Source organism: Micropterus salmoides, unplaced genomic scaffold (assembly GCF_014851395.1).
Source record: "Micropterus salmoides isolate LMB-PRFRI ecotype aquatic unplaced genomic scaffold, ASM1485139v1 Ms_hic_scaffold_1, whole genome shotgun sequence".
NCBI classification, from domain to species: Eukaryota; Metazoa; Chordata; class Actinopteri; order Centrarchiformes; family Centrarchidae; genus Micropterus; species Micropterus salmoides.
In genome coordinates, this window is record NW_024040040.1 from 29,709,262 (window position 1) to 29,736,289 (window position 27,028).

General features: G+C 39.7%; 1 protein-coding gene across 1 annotated transcript; it reads left to right on the forward strand.

The window, feature by feature from the left end:
• The first annotated feature begins 1,288 nt into the window (after positions 1 to 1,288).
• cnn3a (calponin 3, acidic a) lies at positions 1,289 to 26,804 on the forward strand. Its single transcript, XM_038723678.1, has 7 exons — positions 1,289 to 1,503; positions 23,198 to 23,319; positions 23,620 to 23,686; positions 24,408 to 24,545; positions 24,660 to 24,776; positions 24,989 to 25,135; positions 25,745 to 26,804. The coding sequence occupies exons 1-7, from the start codon at positions 1,447 to 1,449 to the stop codon at positions 26,084 to 26,086; spliced, it is 990 nt and encodes a 329-aa protein (XP_038579606.1). The 5' UTR covers positions 1,289 to 1,446; the 3' UTR covers positions 26,087 to 26,804.
• The last annotated feature ends 224 nt before the right edge of the window (positions 26,805 to 27,028 follow it).

A 27,028-nucleotide genomic window follows, 5' to 3' on the forward strand; every position in this document is an offset into this window, starting at 1 on the left:
AAATACAATTCACAGTCTGACTGTAGCCCTGCGATGGACTGGCGACCTGTCCAGGGTGTACCTCGCCTTTCGCCCAATGTCAGCTGGGATTGGCTCCAGCCCCCCGCGACCCTGTACGCAGGATAAGCAGTTGATGATGGATGGATGGAATCTGACTGTACAGCTCACTGTAGAGTGAAACACGGACTGTGAATCAGTGGAGTGGAGCTGGACTTTCGTCGGTGGTGTCAGAGAGGAGGATGCTCTCCATGCTACATGTCTTCTTGGACCATGTCTCCCACCCACTTCATGATGTCAAATGCAGGAGCACAAAATGCACCACAGAGCTCCACAGGAAGTCATTCCTGCCAGTGGCCATCCAACTCTTTAACTCCCCCCTCAAAGTGTCAGACACAGTTAGTTAGACTTAGTAAGTTCTCAAACTAGACAATGTCGTCCAATTCTTCACATTCTGTTTAAATATTCAGTGTGCAATATCCTTTGCTGCAATTCTGCTTCTATTTATTATCTATTTTCACTACTACTGTGCATCACAATTCTGTCAATAACTTAAATATTGTACATACCAGACTCCTTTATATTTATACTTTTTATATTAAATATTTCTTTACTCACCAACTTCTATTAGGCCTATTATTTCTATTATTTCTATTTCTCTTGATGTGTAATGTTTGCAACTGACACAAGTATTTCTGATACATCCTACAAAATGGCTAACTGTGGACCACTATAAGACAAACTCACACACTGCGGGTAATGGATACAGAAGGAAGGTGACATAACTCTTAATTTGCATATCAGTACATTTGCTACAGAGAAAGGATCTTTGCTATGATCCACTTTGGCAATGAAGTAAAGCATGTATGTGCATTTGCATTGCAGCTACTTTTTGTTTGTTTTTTTACCACAGGGGTCTTTCAAGTCAATTGATCTAATCCAGAATTGCCAATGTTGCCACAGTAGTGAAACAGTGACAATATGGGTCCCAAACCGTTTCTTGTTGAGCATATGTTGCCTGCTTCCCACAGTGTACGTTTATATAAAAGGTTTCACTATATTTCACAACCTGAAACAACATTTGAACACTTAATAAAGGAAACTGAGTTTGGATAGCACTTTTTGACTTTGAGCTGAGGTTGTTTAACAGCCATACCGTCTGTCCGAACTTTTTGTTTCTAGTGTGACACAAATCGCATCAGGAGAGGGAGGAACCCGATACAAATCGGGTGCTCTGATTGGCTCTTGTAGTTACGTCAACCATTTGACATTTTTTTTGCAATCTGAGCACATCCTACAGATAGAGTCTGGTACTCTGCTCTGTGAAGCCTGACGGAATACTTTCCTCCTGGTCTGCGTGTTGAAAAAAGGGGCCGAAGCAACCGCTGCTTCTCTGTGCCACATTCTAGCTGAGGAGATTCATTTGGGTCTACGCGAAAAACCAAGAAAATGACTCATTTTAATAAGGGGCCAGCCTACGGTCTGTCTGCTGAAGTGAGGAGCAAAGTAAGTGTTCCAGTCTTGTCTTTGCCTTTTGCATCTCACGGGGAAAAACATCTTTCAGACACTTTTAAAGAAGTTATGATATGCATAAGTTTAGCTAACGCATGTGTTCCCGTATGGTCTTAATAAACATAAAGCCCGATAACGTTAACTGTTACCGATTGTTCTTTATCCTATTGACAAGAGCAACACGCAGAACAACAGGCCATTCACCAAAGTGCCCAAAACTTCACGAGCGTCCCGAAATTCGGGAGTCTCTTTTCAGCTCGGTGTTACAGGCTATAAAACCAAGATTGAGAACGCGCTACATTCTGGTAAATTAACTACAATGGCCTTAACGTTTAACTTGAACGTAATGTCAACAAAGGCAGAAGAAAGGAATGTGAATATTGAGGTCGACGCCACTTATTTTCCGTCAATGATGGGGAAAAAAACTTCCTTCCGTCCCACTTAAAAGCTAGTTTATAGACTTTAACACATAATCACTCTTTAAATGTCATGGTGTTAACACGAATTTATTTTCATGGTATGATGCACTTAATGTTGTTTGCTTTGTGAAGAATCTTGAATAGGATACAGAGGAACCGGGCCCCAGCAGGGGCTGTGTAAGTTAGCTGCCTCCTGGAATATGGAGCTATTTGGGCCTGCGTTATCTAATACTCTGTTGTCTGTTTTTGAATGTTGTAGCCTACTGTTTTATAATCAGATTGTCATGTAGTCTAGTAGTAGTGTGATTAGACGCTTTCTATTATTAAAATAATAGCCAAGGCAAAAAAAACCTCAGTTTTGTTTGTTAAAATAAAGGAACATGAATAAAGGTGGCTGTAAGAGTTATTGTGGACAGAAACTGACTGGGACTGTAGGAAATGCAAACCCAGTCTCGAATCACAATGTGTTAGACATTGGTCCACAGCACAAAACATATTAGTTTCACATTAAGGGCTCTAAAATTATGAGATGCCTACCTTTGTTTGTTTTTGTGCTTATTATTTTCTATTGGCCTGCATCATGTCACGTGACTGCCAAGGTTCTTTGTGGACAAATGGCAGACATTTCTTTTATCCCAAGTGTAAAATGCAGTATTTTAAAATAGTTAAATTAAAATGTGTTTTGATCAAGCAGCAACCTCTGGCTCTCACGTGTGAAGCCATCCAGGAATTGCCTTAAACCTGCATTCTTTCTAACAGCCAGCAGGGGGTGACTCCCGAGGTTGCAAAAAGAAGTCCGGTTCCATTAGAAATAATGGTAAAATTACCCTACATTTCACCTCATTAATTGCCTCAGTAAACACTTTCCTGATGTGTTTCTAGTCTAAAACGGAATGTGATGCATTCTGTAGATAACATTTGAAAAGTCTCTAACAGCCGCACGTATATAATTTTACCCCCATTCAAGGTAGCGGAGGGCTAAACCGGAACTTAGCATGCTTGGCTGGCAAACGTCAACACATTGGATGCTACAGCGCTACCGCCAACTACTGTTTGGAAGTGTAATTGCAAAACAACGCAGATACCAACGCTCAAGTAAATGCATGGCTACATGCGTAGCCTGCTAATCCATTCTTTGACCCATATTCTTTGTCTTTATAATTGCTATCTTTATAATCAACAACAGCTGTTTCGTGTGTAGTGTTGCGTCATTTCACATTTCACATTTCACATGTGTTTTCTTGACAAAACGTGGTTTGTCAGCTCGTGTAGTGTGTGGCCGTCTGTTACACACGTAGTGTGTTCGCCACAACAACTTCAAGACGGCAAGTTGTGAACCGCACAGTGATTGGCTGATGCTGAAAGTGGTGTAGTCTGCACGAGTCTTCAGTCACTACTTTCAAGTCTTCTCTTACACAGCATGATGTTTATATAGTAAATGGTCCTATTTAGGGGAAAATAGATTATAAAGCAGCGTGTGCTTTAGGATGGGACTACCTTGTGATTGACAAGTTGCAAGTAACAAGCTTATTAGGAGGTGGCTGTTAATTTTTTCCTTTAAGTACGTTTTGTTTTAAGCCTGTTTTTAGCTAGCCAGTTAACATGAATTACAGATGCACAGCCATCTCATCCAAATATGGTCACATCTGGTGCCTGGTTACAAAAAATCATCATGACGGTGGCCAAAATGCCAAACCAGAGGCTTCAAAACGGCAGGTCACAAACAAATGGGTGACGTCACGGTTGCTACGTTGAGAGAGATATATATATATATATATATATATATATATATATATATATATATATATATATATATATATATTTCTTGATCTTGTCAGGAAAGGATTTTTTAACAGGCCTAGAGATGAATGGGTCTTGCGGTTGGAAAAACATGCGGCAGAGAAGCGAACTGACCATAGGAGCTGACTGAGGCACACAGTTACACAAGATGATAGAAGGAGATGGCATTATCAAAAAAGATGTCAGGGAAAACAGTTGTCCGAGTTGAGTGGACGTTAAAGTAGGCATTTATTCTTCCAGCTTTGAGCTCTACGAGGCCGGTGTGCCTCATTTGCACAGAGTCTGCTGCGATTGTCAAAAGTGGAAATATTAAACTCAACTATGAAGCTAGACACAGACAATTAGATGAAACTTACCCAAAGCAGTCTGAGGTGAGGACATGGAAAATCAATGTGCTCAAAGGCAAAAATGAACAATCTACACAAGTTCGGTGTCAATCCCTCACAGTACAAAAGTGGGCATGAGTGTTCACTGAGAATACAGTGGATTTTTAGGACAACATAAAAAAAACCTTTACAGATGGAGAAATGATAAAGGAGCGCATGGGTGCCATGTGTGAAACACTTCTAGATGGAAAAGAAAGACATGAACTTAAATAAGCCACGACAGCCACAAGATGAGTTGATGTGTTATTGTTCAATAAAAATTATGACTAAACTCACTGCTTTAGTCTGGCAAAAAGCACGAGCCAGTATTTGTAGGTATCGAATCGTTTGGACCTCAGCAGGGGTGTGGGGATTAGATTAGATTAGACTGTTTTATTAGCCACACAACAATGCCGGTGGAATTTGTTTTCGGTACAGTATGTTTTAAGTTCTGCATCATGTGCAGACAATAGAAACAACAAACAAGACACTTGACAACATGTAACAATAGAATCAGTTTTATTGCCAGGTACATTTTGACATACCAGGAAGTTGCCTTGGTATAAATTGGTGCTTACAGTACACATGAACATAAATAGAAATATACATTTTTTTAAAATGAGATTAAAAAAAATCTAAGTATACAAAAAATACAATAATATAATACATTGCTGACATGTGTGTGCAAAAATTCACAACATGAGCATAAAGCACAGTTGAGCGTTGGTGTTTTGTGTGTGTTTGGGGAGGGGGGCATGAGAGTCAGTGACAGTGGGGGCCTTGTTGAGGAAGCCCACTGCAATCGGAAAGAAACTGTTCTTGTGGCGAGAGGTTTTGGTCCTAATGGACGGCAGCCTCCTGCCAGAGGGGAGTGTCTGAAACACTTTGTGTGCGGGGTGGGAGGGGTCAGCTGCAATCTTTCCTGCACGCCTTAGAGTCCTGGAGGTTTACAGGTCCTGAACAGAAGGAAGATTGCAGCCAATCACCTTCTCTGCAGAGCGAATGATATGCTACAGCCTGTGCTTTTCCCTGGCAGTGGAAGCAGCGTACCAGATGGTGCTGGAAGAGGTGAGGATGGACTCAATGATGATGGTGTAGAAGTGCACCATCATTGTCTTTGGCAGGCAGAACTTCTTCAGCTTCTTCAGGAGTCCAGGTGCTGGACAATCAAACACTTGCTAGCAGCTGCTCTTATGAACCTGTTACATAATCCTAGGGGTGTTTCTCAAAACCATGAATGCAAAGAATGGACTTGTGTTCTTGGGGAGAACGTTAGTTAGTCTAGACTGTTTGAGATGATGCGTTCTGGTATTGTGCAATACCTCCAGCACAGATGCCACCTGCATTGCTGTAATTATTGAAACAGTCAGGCTTCATCCCCCAAAACAAAAAGCTCAGAATCGGGTTTATTGTAGGTTTTAACTTACCAATATGTTTTCACATAAACAATTTATATAAAATAAAAACAAATAAAAAGCAAATACTGTCACCACTACTCGACTGTACACTAGCAATGTAATGTCTAATATAATAACAATAGTAATAGTAATAATAATAAAGCAAAGACAGTCCCCTTTCATACTATTTTTGATATTTTTTTCCAAAGTTTCACAAGACCAGATTTTTTTGTACATCACCGTTTTTCTGTAAATCATCAAGATGTCTCTTGATTTAAGTAAAAATCTCTCACTTACTTTCAATTACTCAGAATGTAATGACAGAATAACAGCGGTACGAACGTTATCTTACAGCTGTGGGTCTTTACTCTGCCGTTTTTGCTGTGTTAGCTGCAGTGGTCTGAGGGCTCTGTGAGCTGACTGGCAGGCCCGCTGGTTAGCTTCCCCGGCAGGCTGGTTCGCTAGCTCCCCCCACTGACTGTTAAGGAGCAACTCCGAAAATGATTCGCCATCATCATCTATGTTGATTTCTCGCCTCAAACCTTCTCAGAAGTGGATTTAGTGATGAAATAATGTAAGAAAATAGTACAAAACGTTCTGCTGTTGGCCTCTCTCAGCATCTTTCAGCCCCTCGCTTGAATGCCGAAATGAATGCTGGGATATCTCTGCCGTCAAGTTCACACAAGTTACCAACCGACACTTCCATTTTTAACCGTTCTTGCCAAAATGCAAACTTGTGTATTGGGACAGTACTTGGGGGCACAAAAGATGACGTTTCACAAGAACACAAGTACAGACAACACAGATTGTGAAAGGCCCTAGATGTTTTTTTGAAGAATGAGGAAGCTAACCGAGCATTTAATGTTACCGTGCTCGCACAATGTGCGAATTAAAACATTAGTTGCGCATTGATTAAAGATTGTGGGAAATTTTAATAGCAGCAGTCATAATTCAGAAGCGGCGCACCGCCGCTCCTAAATGCATATAGGGGAAACACTGGTTAACATGAATTACACTTCTGGTTCCGGAAAAATCAAGATTCCACCGGCCAAAATGCCCTTTGGTAAGCCAACCTGCTTTCCTGGGTAGCCTGTTCTGCCTGTGACAGCCTGTTTGTATAGTCAGGCTGTGTGTGCTCAGTCTGTTTTCCTTAGTTTTATATGTCAGGTAGGCCTACTACCATGTGATTTGGTGATGTATAATTTCCTTTTTGTTTAGAGATGATTTGGTTGGGACAGATTGTTTGGTGTCTGACCAGCAGTCAGAGAGGACTTTGTTTAACTCTGAAGAAGGCACTGAAGGGCCTTGTACTGGTAAGATTGGGGATTTCTAGATAGGAGATGTTTTAACTCACTTTTGAATTTTAATGATTAGATGGTATTGACCAAGTTGTTTCCTTCAAGTTGTGCGTCTATGAACTGTCTGTGAAATATGTTTTTGCATAATTATGCAGGCCGGGCTTCCAGTGGATGCTTTTCCCATTTGGCAGGTCTTGGCTGGTTAGTGGACCCACACTTCACTATCTTTATTATTGTTGGGTGTGTTAATGTATTTAAAATTTAGACTCGGGCTGTTCTGCCGGTCACTCTCTCTCATTCTCTCACACACAAGATAGATACAGAAGAAGATACACAGTGACATTTACACTCCCACTATTTCAAAGGGGTGTGGAGCACTGTGTCAACTCTTTTTAATGTCCTTCAGAATTTAAAAAAAGTAAAAGCTCTCAATTCAACTCAAAATAAAGCACTGCTGCAAAAACGTTCTCACGCTTTTATTTTGCTAAACTGGACTCCGGCACGGTACGCATCTTGTGTGATCTCTAACCTTGCCCAAACACAGAACCACGACACAAACTCCACTGTGTCGTGTGAGACAGAGCGCTTTATTTTTCACAGAATGACAGTCGATATTGACTTCCAGCTATGTACAGCTTGCTTACCTGGACAACCCAGCTGTGATCTGTTAACATAGCTCTCCTTATTAGCTAGGCTCCACATGCTTGCTAATAACTTTTTTGAAGGTGGGTCTCCGACATTGACAGTTGTGTTGGACAGATTTGTGCAGAGAGAGAGAGAGAGAGAGAGAGAGAGATGCGCGAACATATGCTCCCTAGCTCCTGGTTGCGCGCACACCAGGCTCACACTCACTGTTTTCACGGTGAGTTGTTAATTTGTCACATCAATTATATGACTTAAATAGTAATAAACCTTTTTATATACAGTCTGTGTAATAAACACGGACCTCATCACTTCTCCTCTCCTGAAAACTTTCATACCAGACTTGCTAACCCTCCCGTTTTTCAGTGCACTCTCCCGGATCACAGCAGGATGTTTCGTGTTACAGTAGGTGAGTGGTGGAGGCTGACATTACGCTGACAGACGTGATTGTAGATTTATTCTGAAACGGTGCGGCACTACGGTCCTCATTTCTCCCAAGTTCATTATTTCTAAATATTATTTAACATAACTTATAGCAGCTAACGCTGCCAGTTGCTAAATTAGCCACAAAGCCAATGTTTATCAGTGGAGTGGTGCTAACGTTAATGGGTGATTAAACTATAGTGTTTGATGTATTCTATATATCCAGGGCTCTCAAGTCTCACACATTCACCGTGAGACACATGCATTTAAGCCAGTTCACACACCACACCTTGTATTTCTCACTGAGAAGTTAAGAGATAACATCCTCGAAGTTGTCCCACTATATTAAATTAATGGACGATCATTTTTGTGCCGAGTTCATAGCTTTCTCCTTTGCCTACTAAATGCGAGAGCCGTTAAGCCGATCACAAATGAAAATGTGTTGTTTCCGGGTGAATTCCGTGATCCTGCCGCAAGAACGTTCGTTACCAGGCAACATGGATGCGCGTGCACACACAGAGTGGAAGTTGGAAGCCAAGACCCGATGAATGTGATAACTAGGTTTTTTTTGCATTTTGATTTTACGATTCCTGGATGAAATCGCTTGCCTTGGATCAAAGATAGTGAAATAGGGAAGTGTAGCCAAATTTGAGCTAAATTATTACTGATGCAGTCAAAAACTCTACAACCTGTTTGCAACTAGAAGCTTTGGCTTTTTTAGCTAGTGGTGAGCAAAGTAGCCTAACATATGCCTATTCAGATGCTTTAAAAAATATATAAAAGTACCAATACCTCACTGTAAAAATACTCTGCAAGTAGACCTACTGCATTGAAAAAGTTAAGTAAAAGTATGTAAGTAGGCTATAAGCAGGAAAATGCAGAAGTAGCCAATTAAAAATAAAAGTAGCCTACTCAAAGCAGAAAGGAAAAATGTCCCCTTTGACTGTTATAATATTTTATATTGTATCATTAGATTATTGTTCCTTATGCATTAATGTAGTTGGTTGAGGTTGAACTATTTTGTATCATACTGCAATTAATGATTATTTTTATTTTAATCAGCTGATTATTTTATCCATTAATCGGTTGTCATAAATTCTGGAAATAGTGAGAAATATTGTCACAGTTCCCTAAGTAAGACCTTCACAATGCTTGTTTTGTCAGTCCAAACCTCAAAATGATTAAAAATACATTAAAATAATAAAGTAAAATCAGCAAACCTTCACGTTTGTGAAGCTGGAGCCATGAAATGTTTTTACATGAAAAATGACTAATATCTAACAGCCTGCCAATTAAATTTCTGTCAGTTAGCCTAACTGATGTAGTTCTACTAGCTGGACTTGTATAAACTGTTAAGTAATTAAATTTATATGAAAACATCCTATTTTTTAAACTCTTCATACGTTTTGTGTGTAAAAAGCTTATTTTTAAAGTAACTAGTAACTGAAGCTGTCAGATAAAGTAAAAAGTACAATAGTTCCCTTTGAGATGTGGTGAAGTAGAATGTGGCATAAAAATGTGTCATAAAAACAAAATACTCAAGTTCAATACAAATACCTTGTGTACTTAAGTGAAGTACTACTTTGTTAGTGTCCACAACTGGGCTTAGCCTTGGGCATCTGAAACTAAGGACTAGAGATGTTTTTCTATATTTGGGTCTGGACGGAAAGCTATCGTCCATCATGATGGTGAAAATGGCTGACTTTGAGCCACAGTGCTCTAAGTGGGAGCCCCCTTCCCCTGTCATCAAGGCATTAAAATGTGCAACAAACGATTACAACACAAAACACCATTCATAAGCTGAAATGTGTAGCCTACTCACACACACAGCTTGGCATACATGCGTAGGGCAAGTTCTGCCATCCTACTGTAGGCCTATGTGTACAGAACTGCTGTTCAGTGGGCTCATTTGGGGCCAGATTTGTTTTTAGTTTTGATACATTTGTATTTTTGAAATATAAGTGTGTGTGTATGTATGTTTATGTGTGTGTATATATATAATTAGTCTTTTATCAGATCTACCTATTGTTATACTTGTTATTGTCAGTTATTAGCTAAAGGTAAAATCTAACTGCTAGTAAAAACTTGAGAGAATTGGCTGGGACCGAGGGGCCGCTGCTGCAAATATTTGAGTGGCTCCTCCTCTAACACGCGTTATCTCACTCCAAACTTTTGATAAAACTTGCGAGCCCTGCGAGCTGCTTGTCTCTTGTTACAGTCGGCGTGTCAGAAATGATTAAACCAGAGTGGACTTGTGAATAAACGTGAGCTGTACAAGAATCTAACACGGCTTCCTGCCTAACACAGTTCTCTAATGTTACCTCTTCTTTTGAATGTGAAACATTAGTGTGAATTCTCAAAGTTGCAGGTCCTCCTTGTAGACCGTCATGTAGTATTAGATTAATTAAACAGCAGTGTTTTCTTTGTCACTGTACGACGATATGTTTTAGAAAGTAGTCAATGGTGCTCAGGCACGGTTCAAGGCAACTGGGCCTAGTGTGAGTACACCCTAAATGTTTCACACTTAACCTTAAAACATTAGAATGATGAAATAAAATCAACATTGAGCCATGTCAAACAATAATAAGGCACTCCAACATTATGTGTGTACAAACACACAAAATATCCAAAACTGACCAAAAAATCCTTTATTTCTCAGAATCAAAGGGGAAATAATTAACAGCTATAACATTGTCCTACTGTTGAATTATCAAGGAAACGGTTGTGTGTGAGAAATTTTAAGGATGTCATTAAAAGAAAACTTTGAGAACAGATTGGCATACCGGAGGGTGGCGACAGCAATGCACCTGGTCTGTTGAAAATCCAAAGAAGAAGAATTTTTTGTTTTTTTTAAGGACATCATCAGTAACATAAAATAAACTACACAACTCAAAGAAATGATTCAAACATGCAAGCTATGTGTTTTCAACAATTGCAGAATCCATAGCAAACACCATTTTAATGAATACGTTGCATTGTAACAATTTCCTAGACAGACGTTAGAGTAATATAGCAGGTATATCAACATAGCAGGTGTGCTGTATGTGGAGGAGGCTTGTTAACTAAACCAATGTGGTAGCTAACAAAAGTACATCTGCAATGGTGTGTTCACTGTTGCTTTACTTGGTCCGTGCTTGTAAACAATCCACTATGTCCGCGCCTTGTAAGGTAATAGATAACTACCTGTATTTTTCAGCTAAATGCTAAAATGGGCTGCCACTTTTGCCTGGACGGCAGTTAATGTACGACCCGTCTAACTAAAGTCTATATGTGGGAAACAGAACTATGTCAATTTTGTATTTTAAGTGGGAGCTATAAGAGAATATGAAAATAAGTGGAAACAAATGACTAAAGGATATAAGTACAAACACCATGGCATGCCTTTATTATTAAGTATAACTGATTTGCAATGTTGGCTCAAGACAGAGGTTTTGAAAGTGTAAGGGGGGTGCTCCCAAGGGAACCTCTATACAGTTTCCGTGGAGGCTCAGTGAATAGAAGTGAAACAATATTACATTAGTTATCAAAAGGAGATCACAGAGACTGCAGGCCAAAGTGACCCAAATCCTTTCTTTTTTTTCCCCATATGTGACTCAGATCTGATCTTTGACAGTGTGAAAAGGCCAAGTCGCATGGAATCTGATCTTTTCCAGTTTGGATTTGTGCCACTTTCATATGTGGTCTAAATCCAATACAGATCGTATCTTTTTAAATGCGACCTGGAAACTCAGGTCGGAATTGATGCGACTTTGACGTCACTCTAAAGCTGCTGTTGTCATAGTTCTGCTGTAGACGGAGCTGCGGTGAACGAAAAAAGCTTCACAAAAGCCATAATTAAGCATGTGGCTCTCTTCCTTTTCTACCTTGCCATCATCTGCTCACAAATTTCCGTTTTACTTGAAATCCACCGGACTACAAGCTCCCTTGTGAGGTATGTGCATGCTGCTTGTGTCTGTAAGAACACAGTAGAGAGAGAGACTTAGGGAGGGAGTTGTGGGCCACTTGAGTTGTACAGTGCCAGAAACTGTAATGAAAGAGACAGGAAGTTGTAAACACTTGTCATAATTTGGGAGAAATGTGACCCGTGAGAGGACAATGATAAACGGGAGTTAACTTCTGTAGCTTACAATAGTGTACTGCGACGTCATGTTATTCTTCTGCGCATGCGGGTCACTTTCAGGCTGCGGACAGTACACACTGGAATCTGATATGGGCCGCAATAAAACAATAATGTGAACTGTCAAACAAAAAAATCGAATCTGGGGGAAAAAATTGGAATTGAGCATTAAGGCTTGCAGTCTGAACGTCACCAAAGAGCCAGACACTAATAAATGCCTTAGGTTAGACCTTTTTTTAATGTATTTGATATAGTCTGAAGTTATGTCTAACAGCAATAGTAGGGTATATTGGCTCAACTGTTGAGTGTCTATGGGATCAAATGACATAATCATGATCCCGCAGGCATCCAGAAGCAAAACTAGGCAAGTAAACTAAGGGGGAAAGTGAGGGGGAGCCTTTTCCCAAGCTTGAGCTTGAGGGGAGGCACATATTCTCCTACTTTGAAAACACTGGAAAGGTCCTTTTTAGAAACGGTGTCCATTTTTTAAAAAATCCTTCTGTATAAAGTATCATAGACAGCTTGAAGCTGAATACATTCAACTGTAAGAATTCTGGATTTTGAGATTCAAATTCCTCTTTTCCATTTGGAACCGACTATTCTTAATCTCTGTTAAGTGTAATGACACAATTGCAGTCACATAGTTCATTTCAGTAAAACATCCTCTGTGAGACAGCACACTTAAACAAAAGGAAGAGGACAGGCTGGGGGCCCATTTGGGTTCCATTGCTTAAAGTGTGATCAGTAGTCCATGCTCTTCTCTGAGCTGCATATGTCACATTCCTGAAATTCTTCAGCAAAAACCCCTTGATGAGGACCCCATCCATTGGTCCTTCAGGCCACATTTGACATCAATTTTTTTTCTACCCAGGGGAGTAGACATGCATTTCATGTGACTGTCATTCTCTAAAATATGTTGTGTGGGGAAAAAATAAAATGTTTTAAATAGAAAGTAAATTTGTCTGAATAAACTTACCAGATTTGTTGCCAGTAGCTTTTTAGGAAATAATGTTGCTGAGCATCTGAAAAAAGTAGGCAGAGGATCAAACCAATATAAGGCATTTTGAGGGGAGAGGACAAAAACGCATTGGACTCGTGGTCGACCATTTGTGTAATAAATACATTGACTAGACGCTGTTAATTGGAAGCTTGTATCAACAGTGAGTTTATAATTTTTTCATTTACTTACTTGTGCCAAGCCAATGAAGCCATATTTGAAACATCCATTTTAGGGCTGGGTATTGGCAAGGACCTCACAATATGATACTTATCATGATACAAGGGTCACATGCGATTGTATCACGAGATATTGAGATGTGATGCTTATTTCGGTACATTGCGATACTGTACTTACTTTTTAGAAATTTTTAAAATAGAGTTGAAAACTTGCTGTGTACCACCTAACCCCGGACTCACACAGGCGTCATGTGTGCTGCAGTTTTGATCTGTCCTCAGCCCGGCCTCAACTCACACTGGAAGTGTTTCAGAAGTGTTTCAGCAGCAGAGCGTTTAGCTTGCCCCACATTGTTGACTTGTTGTTTATTTGTCATTTTGTGTGCTTCTGCTACCGATCACAGCTCTCAGTGAACCGTTTTTTCCCGTTCCCTGCACGGCATGAAGCATTTCAGCCTGCCTGATTTTGCTGACACTTTCAGCTTTTGTTGATTTGTTCACTTGCTTCTACCATGGTTAAGTAGGCTTCATAGTTAAATTGTTTCTTTTTTTGTCTAACTGTGCACAAACCATTGTATGGCAAAATAATTTAATCTGGAAGGATATCTATGAAGAACTTTGCACTCTTGTAAACAATGTTGTGCTATAGTAAACTATTTGATCATAAACCCATTGTATAGCTTTAAATGGTGATGAAACAGCAACAAAAGTCAACAAATTTATTTAATGTTTTTCCAGCAACCCTAAATCAATAAATAGAAAACAGAATAAGTAATTTCCCTAACATTTTATTGTTGTTGTTTTTTTTTACTTTTAATAGACACATTATTTCTATCCTGTGGCACCTTATTTTGAAAACCGGATGTTGTCACATGTATCCTCGTGCTAAATTCATCAAGTCCGACCCTATTTGATAAATTATGTTGTATGTGGTTCTCGTATCGTGTAACATGAAGACTTCACAGCCTCTCTTCAGGTAGGACTCTCATAGTGCAACACTTGTCTTTGTAAAGAGAGAAACTGAATGGATAAGGTCGCTAACCTGCCTGTCGGCTTTTGGTTCATTTTGAAACTATGGCGGGCCACTATGGTCTCGTTAATTAACTTCCTAACATTCCAACGGCCCGCCCACGGGCAGTCAGGTCCTGGCAGCAGCTTTCGGTATGTGCACACAGCTGCTATGTTAACTTCATACTCATATGATACACCATTTGAAAGCTAAAATCCTCGTGATTCGACCAATGCAAACCATTTTGAGATACAATCACCAAAGCTGGTACAATCAGCGCTTCTGTCAGACCAACTTGTGTAAGCAAAATTTACGCAACTCACCTATGAAGCCTCAGTAATCCACTGATCGATTATATTCCAACAAAACTGGTATTGTTTCATATTTGCCAGCAGATGTGGCTCGTATGTCATTATAACCGTAATAACGGCGATTTGAATGTAAACAACTACGATAGCTTGTATTCAAATTAGCCGTTGAACTCTGACCTTTCGACTGACAGCTAATCCGACCCAATAAGAGTTCACATGTCCGTTTCGCAGCCTACAATAGCCAACAAGAGCCTGCGCTGTAAGGAAGGGCCAGCCCCTGTTATTTTCTGGGTAGGCCAAGCCAATTGCAAGCAATTGTGCCGACGACTGGCACTTGGTGTAGCCAGTAAAATTCTGAAAATAACGATATCCAGCTTTAAGTAGGAAGTTCATGATCTATCATTCGATCTACCGGCTAATACGGCGCGATGCAGCAGCAGCCGCCTGCCAAGGGGTGCTCTTAGAAAAGATACATACCCTTAGAAAAACCTGTGTAGTAATAGTAATTTTTTTATGGTATTGGTATGAAATATTAACTAGGACTAGGTAATACTTTATCCTGTGGCCCTACAGTTTTTTCCAGCTAATATGTCCCAGCTATAGTTGTCTGCATGCATTTGTTAGCAAGCATTTTCAAGCGGAAATGAAAAATAGCACAGTCTTAATCAAAACATGATTACGCGCTGAAGGAAGTAATGTGGAAACACTATCTTTCAACAATCCCTTTATAAAGCTCTCAATTCAATTCAGTTTTATTTATACAGCGCCAATTCATAACCAAAGTTATGTAAATTAACTTTTCATATAGAGTAGGGTAGAGGATACTGTTTGTAATATTATTTACAGAGACCCAGTAATCCCCACCATGAGCAATACTTGGCAACAGAGGCAAGGGAAAAACATCCTTTTAACAGGCAGAGAAACCTTGAACATGGGCATTAGCTTGAGCGGAGGGAGACAATATTCACACAGTAATACAAACACTAAAAGTAGTAGTTGTACAGACAAAAAATGAATAATGGGACTGATAATTCTAGTAATAATAAATGAAAGGACTAGCTATAGGACTAGTAATAATAATTGTAGCAGTGGGTGTTGAACAGGAACATGGGGGTAGCAGGATGCCTGCAACCACAGATCCAGACTCTACAGCTCCAGAGTCAGAAACGCCTGCAGAAAATGATAGGAGAGGGAAGAGAAAGCACAAGACTACGGGAGAGGGAAGAAGTTGAGTTAGTTAATGTTAGTAACTCAAGGGGGGAGAGGATTCAAAGTTTGCTCAATTGACTCACATGTAAACATTTTATTAAAAAAAAAAAAAGTATAGGTGTAGAAAAAAGTTGAATACAAGCCCACATATCCTCAAAGTGCTGAACAGTGTGGTAGTCGAATGGTTCCTGTAGCTGAAAGTATGCCTAAGTAGTAACGAACCACAAAGAAGAGTTGCAGTGGAGGGATAGTAACAAAAAGAGTGAATTTTGTACTAAATTTGAAAGATCTAACATAAGACATATTCCTAAAAACTGAAGAAGCTATGTCTGGTCAAGCTTGGTAAACAAGGAGGAGTGTTACCCACATGAGAGTAGCCCCTGTCAGACCCACATATTACAGTGTGTTCAGCAGCATATGGAGACTGTCGTGCACAATATCCCTAAGAAATTATCAGCAGTCAAGTAATAACTTATTTAATAATAATGTATTGCAACATTTCAATCATTGTCAATTGTCCTCTATTAAACAGTATGATAGTGTTTTAATATCCTACTGTTGCAATACATTTATTGTGAATTGTCCCCATAAATAATTGCACATAAATTTGAATATTTCTAAATGCACATTTGCATGATAAATCAGATTCATTGATAATGATTACATTTTAAATATTTCATCATTCTGATGACAAAATATGCTTATTGTAAAACACAGAATGCATAATTATTAAAACGGAAAACACGGAATTTGGAGGGAAAATGAAACCAAATCTGAAAAAAATTAAAACAGATTTCATAAAACCCTACAAGTGCACACAGCTTGTGTGATGTGACTATTAGTAGGAAGGATTGGCAGTTTACTTCAGAAATCAACTGGTTTGGTGATAACTCTTAACTGAGGGTGGCAACAGTTGATAAGACAAGTCCTGGGTTCAATTACCCACTGTGACATATCCACCAATGTGTCCCTGAGCAAGACACTTGACCCCTAGTTAAGTCCTAGTTAGACCTCTGACATATATAGTAATTGTATATGTAATTCGCTTTGGATAAAAGCGTCAGCTAAATGAATGTAATGTAACCCCCCTTATGTTACTCTCTCTGATCATTCCTGTGTTTTCTTTGAGAGTGCTATCTGCGTGCACACAAATGTACAAACAGAGGTAATAACAAAACGGCTTATCACTGAAAACACTAGTGAAAAATTTATTGAGGCTTTCTCCTCGACACCCGCCCTCTCACGGGTCTCAGTCAATGAGCTTGTAGATAATTTCAGTTCTAAAATTACAAATATTATTAATGCCATTGCACTAGCCAAGGTGCAGGTGGTCTCTGGTAAGAGAAGATCTCCATGGAGAAATGCCACGCTGGTTAGAACTAAAAAAAAAAAGAGTGTCTTCTTCTCTGACGTCATCACCAAAAACACTAATAATGCACGTGCCCTGTTTGCTACTGTCGACAGGCTAACCAACCCTCCTGTGTCTGTAGCCTCTGAACTTCTATACACCAGGGCCTGCAATGAATTTGCCTACTTCTTCACAGACAAAATTCAAACAATTAGACAAGCAATCAGTGCCTCCATGCCAGTAACAGGATATGTCTTGTCCCTGTGTCCACTTAAAAACAATTCATATAGCATGAGACAATTTGATTCTATTAACCTTAAAAACCTGGAGGACATAATACAACATCTGAAATCTTCCTCATGTTGCCTTGATATTGTGCCAACAGGTTTTTTTCAAAAATGTTTCTAAATGCATGGCCTCAGATCTACTAGAAATCGTCAACATGTCTCTCCTCTCAGGTTTTTTCCCACAGGCCCTGAAAACTGCAGTCATTAAGCCACTCTTAAAAAAGAGCAATCTAGGCAGGTCACTAATGAGCAATTATAGGCCCATATCAAATCTCCCATTTTTAAGTAAAATCATTGAAAAGGCTGTTCAACAGCTTAGTGCTTTCTTGACACTAAATAACTGTTTTGATGTCTTCCACACCACAGCACTGAAACAGCTCTTGTTATGGTCTTCAATGACATCCATTTAAACACTGACAGTGGCAGAATTTCAGTCTTAGTATTATTGGATCTTGGTGCTGCATTCGACACGGTCGACCACAACATATTACTAGACAGACTTGAAAACTGGGTTGGACTTTCTGGCACAGTACTAAAATGGTTTGAATCCTACTTAAAGGACAGGGACTACTTGTGTCTATAGGTAATCACATCTGAGCTGACAAAAATGACATGTGGAGTTCCCCAAGGCTCCATTCTGGGGCCTCTTTTGTTTAACATTTACATGCTTCCACTGGCTCAGATTATGAAAAACAACAAAATATGTTACCATAATTATGCAGATGATTCACAGATTTACATAACCATTTCACCAGGGGGCTATGATCCCATACGGGTGCTGAGTAACTTTATTGAGTAGGTCAACGGCTGGATGTGCCAGAACTTTCTTCAGTTGAACAAAGATAAAACTGAAGTTATTGTTTTTGGAGCCAGGGAGGAACGATTGAAAGTCAGCGCTCGACTTCAATCTGTAATGTTAAGAACCACAATTCAAACCAGAAATCTTGGTGTAGTCATAGACTCAGACCTGAATTAGAAAGTCAGCCTACTATCACCTGAAGAATATATCACGGATTAAAGGATTTATGTCTCATTAAGACCTGGAAAAACTTATCCATGCATTTATCTTCAATCGACTCCACTACTGTAACAGTGTCCTTACAGGGCTCCCTAAGAAATCCATCAGACAGCTGCAGCTGATTCAGAACGCAGCTGCTCGAGTCCTCACTAAGACCAAAAAGGTGGATCACATCACTCCAGTTCTGAGGTCTTTACATTGGCTTCCTATATGTCAAAGAATTGATTTCAAAATCCTGCTGTTAGTTTATAAAGCACTGAATGGTTTAGGGCCAAAATACATTTCTGATCTGCCAGACCTCTCAGGTCGTCTGGGGCAGGTTTGCTTTCTGTCCCCAGAGTCAAATCTAAACAAGGAGAGGCAGCGTTCAGTTATTATGCCCCGTATATCTGGAACAAACTCCCAGATAACCGCAGGTCTGCTGAAACTGTCAGTTCTTTTAAATTTTTACCATTACTTTTAATTAAATATTTAAGATTTTTCTTTTTACCACTGCCTTTAACTAGTAGATTGATAACTTACACTGCACTGTAACTTTTACTGTCCTGTTTTCTTTTTCTTTGTTTTTAACTTTTTACCATTGCTTTTAATTAAATATTTACACGGTGAGAAATGAGTAGGTAATTGAGTGAAAACATAATGAGTGTGAGATGGAACAGAGTGAAGGAAGTGGTCTTAAATCTCACGCCTGAGTGATTTGCAGGAACCTCTGTACACCTGTAAACACGCAGGTGGGTCCAGAGTATAACTGGATCAAAGTGGCCTGCGGACAGACATGTCCTGGTTTCTCTGTAGTGTCCGAGGGTTTTTGGAGTTTCAGTGGACCCAAAGATTGCTATGGACCCGAGTACAGACTAGCTAGAGAGAGCAGATTAAGTGTACTTCTCTGTTTATTCTCTTTTCAAAATAATTGTTACTCAATTATTTGCTCAACCCCTCAGCCTGTTTTTATTTTCCATTTAACTCTTTTAACCCTGATTGTACACTGCACTGTAACTTTTATTATTTTTTAATGTGTATTTTTTCCCTATGTTGCTTTTAAACTTTTTTATATTTCCCTGTTGCTTTTATGTTTTATGTAAAGCACTTTGAATTACCTTGTTGTTGAAGTGTGCTATACAAAAAAACTTGCCTTGCCCTCCCCCCTGCCTACTCCAGACTTAAAACTGTTCAGAAACAACTGGGCTAGCAGCAAGAGGTATCCACCAGGTGTACTAGTAATTTGTATATGCTACAGAGTCAACTGGAACAACTGTCTATGACCTTCCATGTTCAGCAGCCAGTGGAAAATATGACTTCCCTGCTCGCCCCCCATTGAAGAGCTCACGTAACAGATCATCTCAGCAACTGGATAAGCTGAAGATGTTATACCATCGATGAGTGTTAACTCTTCTTAAGAAAAAGAGACTGGCCATGGTGTGAAAACATTGAAAGCCACATTGTTGGAAACGGTCCAGAAGAGATTCTGTGACATTGATTCTGAGCGCCTGTGTGACATTGCGACAGTCCACGATCCAAGGTGAGTGAACTTCATTCACACATTCTTTACATTCCTGTGTGTGTGTTTGTGTGTGCGCGTGCATCCAGCTGTGTCACTCTTAGAGCGGATAAAAGAGCAGGTGAGAAAGCAGGCAAGTATTGAAACCTGATGAACCTGTATCTGCAGCTCCCCTCAGCTTTACAGTGCTTTACAGTCAGTTACAGTTCATTGTTTTGTGGTTTTGGTTCACTCTCACCGCTCTCATGGCATTGTTCTCGGCCACAGCAGGCAGCTGTTTTCAGTGATAATACTCTCAAAACCTACTTTACATCAGCACCAAACAGCAGACGGACAGTTTAAGACTAGCTGGCGAACACGGGGGAGCATTGAGCAGCTAAAGAGCAAAATATTTCCCTGAAGAGTTGGTAGTTACCAGACAGATCTAGAAGAGAGTGAATATTGGACTTGCATGGACTTGTGGACACAAACACTCCAGTTGTAATGTTGCTCCTTACAAGTACCACTGATGGCATTGATAAGATTCAGCATTTAAATATAGCACTCGCATTCCATTCCAGTGGTTGCCAGTTTGTTGCACAACTTGCATATTTCATGGTAGTGTGGAGTGAGACTGACATAGTCATGTTAAGTGATGAATCTTTTGTGGTAGAATAATGAATTAATTTTGCTTTAGATTTAGGTTATTTGTGAGGTGGTGTTTCAAGATTCATGAAGCTAAAATTCTCAATGAAGTCTGTGAATTGTGGCAAGTTAGTATTAGAATATATGGACATTCTATTCTAGAATGAGGGAATCGGGAACAACTTTCTGAAACCTTCCCTCAGTCAGTCTTTACCGAGACAATACCCAAAGCTTCATCTCACTCCATTTGCTTTAAATGCAACATCAGTGATTCTGAACTGATTGGATTAAACGACAAAATATGTAGAAGTAAGCAATGGTAGATAAATTTACTTGCTAGACATACCCTGAAAGTAACTATATAGCTACATGTGGAAAAATAAATTGTCAATATACAGGTGTGTAGCTTTGGTTAGCACTCAGCATCTAGCCTGGTCTGACCACAATTCTGCAGTGGCTCGCTGGGCAGCTAGGCCGATATTGCACTATGTATAGCTGTTACCATAACTACACATTTGAGATGGAGTTGGTGTAACCACATAACGGTTTCCTGCATACAGGTCAACATATCAATGCAGGTATCTGCAACAAGGGATGTTGTCTGCTACATTGACCCACCAGAGACATCATATGAGTGCAGATTTGTACGCTAATTTATTAGGACTATTCTGAGCTGCTCTGCTAACTTTTTCCCCAAAGAGTACACGTGCTCCTAAATGACAAAAATTAGGAGCACAGTGAAAATGTTTAGGAACACAGAGTTTATTGACATATTAACTGCATGTGTGTGTTGCTTGCTCCTCTTTGTGTACAAGGACTTTCAAAGTGAAGTACCTTGTATCTGGACACTTAGCATGGGCCTTAGAATGTTGAGACAGAGTTTGAGTTTAGGAAATTCGACACATTGAAAACAGCTTTTAAAACATGGACACAGCCCTTTAAAACATTTCATCACAGTGACGAGTGAAAACATTCATCAGAGAAAACTCTCATGTGATTGACACGTTGCTGCATTGTGGCATGTGGAGCTTATAGTTTTTGAACCCGTGACAGCTACCACAAACACCAGCACCACCCTCACAACCTAGGCCACACTTTATGTAAACAACAATTAATTCCAGTTGGACAGTACAGCAGTCTCATAGGCATAGACACATGAGTGAAATACTACTGTAGATCCCTGCTTTACTAGTTATACTGTAGTACTGTAATATTGCTATGTATTTGTCTTACAAGTAACACTGACTGCCATTTTTTACAGAAACTCTGAGTGACCTGATGAGGCTCGAGTGTTCTTGGACCCATCGGAGGAGTAAGTTATTGTTTGGCAGGTGCCGTGCCTCTGTCAAGCATCAACCTGAAGACAACACAGCAGCCAGCAACATCAGGAAAATCTCTGTATCCACAGGAAGACAGTTTACCAGAAGTCTTTTACCTGCAACCTTATACAGTATATACACCATGTACATTTCTATTTCATTGACAATGAATAAAGTGCTTTTTAAGGAGAGTTTTGGTCATTTTTAAATTCAGTAGTAAGGGTTCTGTTGTATTAGAGAAATATATCATGTTCTTGCACAAGGTTATTTCACTGTTTAAACAGGTGTTGTGAAAAATTGCATTTAGGATGGTCAAATAACTTGGTTCATTTAACACCCTGACTGAAGATATGAAAGAGTTTAGCCAGTAATCCCTTACTACAGGTAGTAAATAATGACTCATAGCAACACACGACATTTCTGTTTCACTAGCATTACTTCAGTGTTGACAGGTCACAATACAAGTTGTGCAATATTCAGTACAGCATTGTTAAAGGGTAGCAAACATAATTTACAACTTTGACTAACATTTAAAGCATAAATATACCAATAATTGTCTGACAGGCAAGTAAAAACTTCTCAGGTGAAAAGATCCAACTGGACCGTCCTCAGAGTAGCTGCAGACACTTCAAATACATAAAGTTATTTTATAAGATCAATATTCCTTAGGTTATGTTGACATGGTAAGGTGCAGGATAAAGTCTATACCAGGCAGGTTGCTGTGTTATTATAGTGTCACTTTATTTCATTCATTCAGATCTAGGATGTGTTATTTTAGTGTTCCCTTTTATTTTTTTGAGCAGTGTATTTCGCTGTTGTTTTTACGTTTTATGTAAAGCACTTTGAATTACCTTGTTGTTGAAATGTGCTATACAAATAAACTTGCCTTGTCTTGCCTTGCCTCCCCCTTGCCTACTCCAGACTTAAAACTGTTCAGAAACAACTGGGCTAGCAAAGTGGCTGAAGTACTTGCAGTACAATACTACTGATTCCTTCAGTGTGTTTGTTGTTTTTTTACTAGAAATAATTGCTTAATTAAGTTTGATGTTGTCTCATATAGTACTTTCCACCCCACCTACTAGTAATTACTTTGTGTCTACTTAACACACTGCACATGTTAATGTGTGGCTATCATCTCTTTATCAGGTGATTTCACTCTTGTGGTCTCATTTATCAGTAAAGTAGATGATTATATACTGCTGTATGGGCTCATAAAATAATAAAGACCACTGTATGTACCAGCTGGATTTCTGATGAAAAGTGGAACAGGAGTACAAATAGACAATGTTTTACTTGTGCCCCTTATCATATAGAGCTGTTGACAGGCAAAGCGGCTTAGGGCAGATTCAACTTAACGTATTACTTATTAATGTATGTTTTGTTTTTTGTTTTTTTAAAAATGGAATGCTGACGTATCATAATGTCTTTCAGATTGCTCAGAAATATGACACACAGAAGGAGGAGGAGCTCCGTTTCTGGATCGAGGAAGTGACGGGAATGTCCATTGGAGAGAACTTCCAGAAAGGCTTGAAAGATGGAGTCATCCTCTGCGAGTAAGTTTCGGGATTCCTCTATACTTGTGGGGTCCGACAGCTTTGTGAGGACAAAAATGCTGGACCCCACAAGATTAAAGCGTTGTTTGAGGGTTAAGATTTGGTTTTAGGGGAAGGGTTAAGGTTCGGCATTTAGTTGTGATGTTAAAGATAAGGGTAAAGAGCTAGGGAATGTATTGTGTCAATGAGATGTTTCCATGGGGATAGAGGGACAAACGTGTGTGTGTGTGTGTGTGTGTGTGAATAATTAATAGATCTCACTATGTTCTGATACATGTTGTGTTTTCCTTCCTCTCTCAGGCTGATTAATAAGCTGCAACCTGGTTCAGTAAAGAGAATCAACCTTTCACAGCTAAACTGGCACAAGGTAAGATCTGTTCTGACCTGGAAAATGCAATGCTGTCACATCATCTGCAGATAACAAGAATGGTCATTTTTTTAAGAAGTCTCTCAGAGGTCATCATAAAGAGGACATTCTGCTAGTTTAAGACCAGTCACAGCACATCGGGCTCTGAGAACAAGTGGACTCATTCATGGAGCTTTCACCGCTAACAGCTTTATGTTTTTTCCGTGCCATTTGTTTGTTTTTCAGCATTATTACAGAAAAACAACTGCCCCCCATAGTCATGAACCCACTACATTTTAGAGCGGATCTGAATCACGAGGCAGACACTATTTTTCACAAATTATTTTTCACTTTCGTTAACATTGCGAGATAGGTCACTGGTAACTTTGGTGTCTATAGAAAAATGAACTGAATTTGTTGCACATGTGCGAACCAGTTGTGATTAAAGTGAACGGTGTGCCACAACTAAACACACAACTAAGCATAACAGCCACGTCAAACAGCTAGGCACAAACATATTTTGACATACTGTAATTCTAATAGTTTTGTAGATCCAGACGTATAGTGGTTGCACTTGCAGAGTTTCATATCATACAAGACTGGACTATTGGCCTTGAGGTCTGCGCTCTCAGAGTACCCTTCTAGTTTTTGTTGTTTTTGCTTCCTTCTGCTTTTGTGTGAGTTTGTGCCCATCCCCCATTACTCCTCTGTTTTTTTTTCTTTTTTCCATTGCTCTCTGCAGCTGGAAAACCTTGGGAATTTCATCAAAGCTATCCTGGCCTATGGCCTAAAGCCCAATGACATCTTTGAGGCCAATGACCTGTTTGAAAATGGGAACATGACTCAAGTCCAGACCACACTGCTTGCACTGGCCAGCATGGTGAGTGAACACAGTACAGTAGGGTCATTGTCTACTGAGGAACATATTTCTATTGTCATAGGAAACAAATCTAACGTCACACCAGTCCTATGATCATTATGTCCTCTCTGTTAGGCAAAGACCAAAGGCATGGACACAAAGATTGATATTGGGGTGAAATATGCAGACAAACAAGCTCGACATTTTGACGATGAGAAGATCAAGGCCGGTCAGTGTGTCATTGGACTGCAGGTAACGACGACTAGTGATTAAGCGGTTCTTAATGCCAGCACATGAACTGGTATCTTTAGACTGATGTCACTGAGAGCTTATATAACTGCCTTTAAAAAAAGAAACAGTTCCTCCAAAACTGATATAATGGTTTGTGTTGATGGTTTATTTTAGGGTTAAACTGAAATATGATTGTATTTGATGAAATCCTGTCGCTGGCCTTTTGACCTCAGATGGGGACAAACAAGTGTGCGAGTCAAGCCGGTATGACTGCTTATGGAACCCGAAGACATCTGTATGATCCAAAGACTCAGTCTGACAAACCCTACGACCAGACCACCATCAGCCTGCAAATGGGAACCAACAAAGGAGCCAGCCAGGTTAAAACCCACTCCTCTTTTAATTCTGCATCTTTTTATTTTCACCAAATCCGTAATCTGCCTTGATCATGAAATGAGTATAGTATTAAGCTGATTTCACCTGGCGCAACAGCTATATTTGAGGGGTCAGTTCAACAAAATTAAACAGAAAATGTTGATGTTGATGTCACCCACATCTAGTGGTATCTATTAATGGAGATAGTTTCATTTTTATTTGTCCACATTTTGAGATTCTTCACACTCTGAGATTTCTGCCTCCACCCCATAAAATTTCATGCTGATCACATCATTGAAAAATGAGGATGAGCTTTATCATGTCATGATGTAAACTCACCCTTATAGATATAGATATATATATAATTTTTTTGGCTAAACCTGTGGAACAATGTGACATTACCTCCCAAAAATGGTTTTAATCACTAACCTTGATCATTGAACCTTGAATGACGGATAATCCGTTATTAATGATTAATGAACTTGTGTGGGAACTTTCTTTTAAATGCATTTGTCTACAAAAATGTGTTGTACAGATCATTCAATACATGTTGAGTGGATGTGTACTACCTTTATCATGTTGTAAAGTTTCTGCTGCATTGTGGTTTCCCGCAGGCGGGCATGTCAGCCCCTGGTACCCGCAGGGACATCTTTGACCAGAAGGTGGCGATGCAGCCGTTGGACAACTCCACCATCTCCCTCCAGATGGGCACCAACAAGGTGGCGTCTCAGAGGGGTATGAGTGTGTATGGTCTGGGACGACAGGTCTACGACCCCAAGTACTGTGCCCCCTCAACAGAGCCAGTCATCCACACTAATGGCAGCCAGGGGACCGGCACCAATGGCTCGGAGATCAGCGACAGTGACTATCAGGCTGAGTTCCAAGAGGACGAGTATCATGGAGGTTACCATGACAATTACAGCTCCCATTACAATGATCAGGGCATTGACTATTAGTGGAGACGTCCAGAAAAACAGTTACAAGTGTATTTTATCATCTTCACAACAGAGCAAGTCATTTGCTATCCTCACTAGTATTTTTTTTCTTTAAAATGAAATGTTGCCTTGAGTGCTTTACTTTTTCACCTAGACTCTTTGATCTGAGCAGCAAAGGTTGTAAGAAGTTGCAGTAGCATTTAATGAGATACATAAACATGTTTTTAAGCTTGAGAGCATTCTTTATTACCCACTTTTTAAAATGTGTCTTAATGATGGAACCATGAAGTAGTGATATGTGATATGATGGTGTAGCATCAGGTGAAGCTGCTGCATTCCAGTTTTTGTATTCCTTAACTGAAACTGCTGCTTGATCCATGTGAAATTGGAGTTGTGGAATTCCCATGTGTAGTTCTCAAGAATAGGCTGATCGATGTGACTATCTCCCCCCTGTGTTCTGTCTGTAATGTTTTACATTTAATCACTAGATTTTATTTCCTATAATGATAAGCATGGTGGCTATTTGGCTACGGTTAGGGCAGATGACTAGACCCAAGCTGGCTCTATTTTACAGCTAGGCTTTCTAGTTCCATTACATGACGTATAGTTTCATGTTGTTCCCTTTGTATTCCCAAACTGTATTTATTGCAATGGCTCTCATTGTAAAACAGCCCACAGTTATATGGTTTGTAAAGAAAGAGGTATGTTATAAATAAAGCCTTAACATTCTTTAATTCTGGAAGCCTGTCTGCACATTATTGTTACAAACATATCACATGACCAGTTGTATTGGCAGAAGGTGCTGCTACATTTGTTGCTGCAGCTTCAAAGTACATCAAGAATACAGTAATTTCATGCTGCAGTCCTTGTGTAGTGGTGCTGAGACAGGAATGTATAGTTCTGATGTGGAAGCATTCCACTACTTAAATTATAGTAACCAGCAGTAAGGGAATCAAAGGTGGA

Excerpts from the sequence above, each read along its gene's own strand:
- cnn3a (XM_038723678.1), top strand. The coding sequence starts at position 1,447 with ATGACTCATTTTAATAAGGGGCCAGCCTACGGTCTGTCTGCTGAAGTG. Across the intron at positions 1,504-23,197 it reads CTGCTGAAGTGAGGAGCAAA|ATTGCTCAGAAATATGACAC; the intron begins GTAAGTGTTCCA and ends AATGTCTTTCAG. Across the intron at positions 23,320-23,619 it reads GATGGAGTCATCCTCTGCGA|GCTGATTAATAAGCTGCAAC; the intron begins GTAAGTTTCGGG and ends TTCCTCTCTCAG.